This window comes from Danio aesculapii, chromosome 10 (assembly GCF_903798145.1).
Source record: "Danio aesculapii chromosome 10, fDanAes4.1, whole genome shotgun sequence".
NCBI lineage: Eukaryota > Metazoa > Chordata > Actinopteri > Cypriniformes > Danionidae > Danio > Danio aesculapii.
Window position 1 is genome coordinate 24,992,292 of NC_079444.1, and position 4,246 is coordinate 24,996,537.

At 34.7% G+C, this 4,246-nt stretch overlaps 1 protein-coding gene across 1 annotated transcript; it reads right to left on the reverse strand.

Moving 5' to 3' along the window:
• Positions 1-582: 582 nt before the first annotated feature.
• LOC130236598 (CD209 antigen-like protein C) lies at positions 583-3,986 on the reverse strand. Its single transcript, XM_056467336.1, has 5 exons — positions 3,750-3,986; positions 3,268-3,666; positions 3,002-3,129; positions 876-976; positions 583-773 (listed from the first exon to the last, which is right to left on the reverse strand). Exons 1-5 carry the CDS (start codon positions 3,889-3,891, stop codon positions 632-634), a joined length of 912 nt encoding a protein of 303 aa, XP_056323311.1. The 5' UTR covers positions 3,892-3,986; the 3' UTR covers positions 583-631.
• Between the last annotated feature and the right edge of the window lie 260 nt (positions 3,987-4,246).

Genomic DNA, 4,246 nt, shown 5'->3' on the forward strand with positions numbered 1-4,246 from the left:
CTAAAATAACGTTTTTAGATGTTAGTACCAGGATTCCTTGTTTTTAAAATATCAATTATTTACAGTTGTGTGCTCCAAAAAGAGACAAAATTCACATATAGAAAATGTTAAACAAATTTAAACATGTAAAGCTTGTAGTTTGTCACTTCCACCTAAATGGATCAACAATTTTATTCACGCCACCTCATGTTTCAGTTTCTCATCAAATGCTCTCTAGTATCTGACATGCCCCGCCCCCTTCAAGACACTTCTCATTTACTTTTCATTTGATGTCCTTGATCTCAACCACTCTCTCTGGCAGAGCTGTTATAAAACAAAATGCTACTGGAAGTTTTTTTTTTTTAAGGGGAGGAGCTACATTATGTCCCACCCTCTCTTGTGTTTCAGTTGAGATTACGTGAGACTGAATAAAAATGCATATTTTAAAGCACTTCACAGGACCTTTAATCAACAATCACGATGGATGACATTCATTTCAGGCACACACTCAAACACAAAACAAACAATAACAAAATCCAAAGACAGCACAGGCTTATTTATTAAAGTGTACATAGCAATGTTTTGAATAAAATTGTACAGTAAGTCAGTATGTTTGTGAAATTGTATTTACGTGAAAAAGCAAAAATGTGATTTATTGACATTTTAAAGTGCTTTTCTCACAGATCCAAGGAAAAGGATAAAAACATGGATAATCAGCCCATCCTGAAGAACGAGACGCAACACAGTTCCCTCTTCCTTGTCCATTTGGCTCGCCATGATTCCAGAACCTGAAACTAGATCAGCATTAGATGTTCAGTGTTGTTTCTGTGTGACATGATACTGACTGAGAAAATCATTTATTAGATAATGGTCAGTTCAGTGCAGTGATTCCTCACCCAGTGGTCATGTTGGTGCCATCAACCCATTTCCATCTGTCTTCACTGTCAGTCAGACCAATCCAGGCCGTAAAACCCCCAGACAATTTTTTAACAAGATCCTTAAGTAATGAAACATATTGTAATTTGATAGTAAAGTAATGTAATGTATTTTTTAATTTATTGTCATGTCAGCAAACAAGGCTATTTTCATGGCAAGAACATTTCAAAAATAAATAAACAATTAAGAACAACAAACAAATGAATACACAAGTTAAATAAGATTTTTAGTGTTAATAGTTGATAAGAATTCTAAGATTTTTTCTGGTGTCACTTTGCTAAAAATGACCTTAAGAGATTCATTAATAAAAAAGGCTTCTGGAAGCATTAAATGCAGGACAGTCCTGTAAAATATGTTTTACAGTAAGGGGAGTTGTGCAGCACAAACATTGAGTGGGGTCTTCATCTTTAATTAAAAAGGCGTGAGTTAATCTTGTATGTCCAATACGACATCTTGAAAAAATCACTTGATCAAGTCGAGCCTTAAAATTCTTTTTGAGATGTCAGGTTGTATTTCATGTAATTTATTATTTTCCAATGCATCCCACTCCTCTTGCCACATATTTAAAATGTAAACGTTGAAAAAAGGTCTCATCTCAGATGGAGGAATTTGGCATTTGTTCACCACTTGCTTCATAGCATCATGTCCTGGAATCCAGCAAGAATGATATGATAAAACTGATTTAGTAGATGGTGAACTTTCAATAAAATATTATGAATGAAAGGATGATCATTTTTTGTAGATTCCATCACTTGGAGGCATGATTTGGAGTCTGTAAAAATAATAGATTTCTTTTGTTGGGCATTTTCTATATACTCCAATGCTAAAAGTAAAGCACAGGCTTCAGCTGTGAATATGGAGCATTCTTTAGGCAGACTGACTCCATAACTTTGTTGCCCAGTCACCATTGCTGCTGCTACGCCATTTTCCACCTTTGAACCAACTGTAAAAATTGGTGAGTGCTGTGAATATTGGTTTCTAATATCCAGATATTGTTGTCTGTATACATTGGGATGAGTTGCTCCTTTCTTCTGATGTCCTAAATCCATATTAATTATGGGCTTCTTTAATTTCCAATGAGGCAGAGACCTAAAGTGTGTTGTAATCTGATAGCACCAAATTCAGTTGTCTTCACACAAACACATATACATATGCACTAGCAAACACCCCCTCACCTTTACTTGTACATGTGGTTTACAGTGACAGTTCTTAGACATAATGATTTTTATCCTATATAGTCATTATATTGTATTTCCAAACCCTTCTGCTAAACACAACCCCTGAAGAAAAGTTCTTCCAAACTTTGTATGCTTTAGAGTCATTTGGTTAACAAGGACACAGAAAGGGTCACCATAACCTTCTTTACATTCTAATATCCATGTCATAATGCATGAATGAGTCCTCATAAACCATGTATTCAAGAACACACATAAAGGTGATATGTGTCACATATTAGTCGCATTTGAGCTGTAATGAAGCTGCTGTAAAATGTGTCATTTTGGCGCTATTGAAAAATTTGTGCAGCAGTCCAGCATTTCAAGTCATTTTAGCCAGCTTGGACCTAAAACTGTTTTTATTTTTCATTTTGTGTGATTTCTAAGTGCCTACTGAACATTTTGATAAATAAAACATAACTAAAAATTTTAAGTTCAAATGTCTTCTTCAGTTTTATCTGGTGCCAATCTGTGAAGTTGAAGTCCGTTTTTAAAAAAAATGCTTTATTTCATGGTCATAGTTCAAAATTGAGTAGATTAGTGCACACATACTTGTCTTATATAAGTAGCTACATCTATAAATGTGAATTTGACATATGTTTTGTGTTGATAAAATGCATTTTAATAAAGTTATAGGCCAAACTAGCAGCATAGGATTTTCATTTTTTTTTAATTCCTAATTATACACATTTTTGCGTCCTGAGAAAAAACTGCAGCATTTTTTTATGGAGAACTTTTAACATAAAATCCATAAGGGTGTTGTCTATGTAGAAACTCATTAAAAAAGTAGTGCCCAGGTACGGGAATGAAGTTCTAGACACTTTTTCTAGGTTCACCTTATGGCCTAACAGGGTTTACTGTATTTCACTCACTTGTTCTTCTCTGTTGTCTATGATGATCAGATCTGCTCCTCTGTCTCTACAGTATCTTCTACTCTCATTCCAGTTCTTCTCCTCAGAGGAAATGAAGTAGAAATTGGACTGGTAGTAAAACCAGCTATCTATAAACACAACAGTTCAAGTATTAGCATTTCATTCCCATCACAATAAACTCCACAACATATTTATAACAGTTCGTAACCAAAGATTATATATTAAAGGTTGAATGCTTATGCAGTTGTGGTGAAGTTCATAATTACCCTGTTCACGAAGATGCTTCTCCAGGTCATTTTTCTCCTTCTGTAACTGCGCTGTTTGTTTCACTAGATCCTCATTCTTGGACAAGAATTGCTTGACTTCATTTAAAAGGTTTTTGTTCTGGTTCACTAATTGATTTTTCTCTATTGTCATCATTTTAAGTTGCTGATCTTTCTCTTCTTTGAGGTTGGTTAGTGTGGTTAGTAGCTTGGCTTTCTCTTCTGTGAGGATGGTTATGTTGATTAGTAGCTGGTCTCTCTCTTCTGTGAGGTTGGTAAAGTTTGTGCTGTTTGTATAGATGTAGACACTTAACATTATGACTGCAGTCATCAGAAGAAAACACAGCAGCACCAAACGCACTAGAGATGCTCTTGAGTATCTATTCTTCACACAATCACTACCTGAAAAGTCACAGACATGTTAAATACTTGAAATTGTATTCATATACATTTAGATTTTCACCTCAACAAATGAGTGTGATTACCTGTTTGCTGAAGGGGTTGTTGCTTGCTTGTTTTAAAATCAAGATCTTTTACACAATCTGCACTCTCATAGATATTCCCCATCATCTCCACTCGCTCTCCATCTGTTCCAGTAGATTCAGCAGCTTCATAAGTATCAGGCATTTTGTCTTTTAACAGTCCATCACTATTAGCCTATTCCGTGCCAATGCTTAATGTTCTTTGTGTGCTTCGGCTCTGCTCATTGCTTCTCGTATCACCTACAACTATAGAAATAAAGGAAATGAGATCATCTAAAAGTGTGCAGCCTTAGCTTACATGACATTAAACTTTTAAGCACATTAAGGCTATTTTAAACACTGAGCACTTCAAAATCAAATGATCTGTATTAATAAGATTAATTTTGCTTTTTGTGTTAACATGAGAATCATTTATTCAATAATAATTATGATTAAATAGAGATAATCTAAACAAAGAGCTCAAACTTGTTTCCAAAAAGCTGCAAGATCCTGAAGCTCAG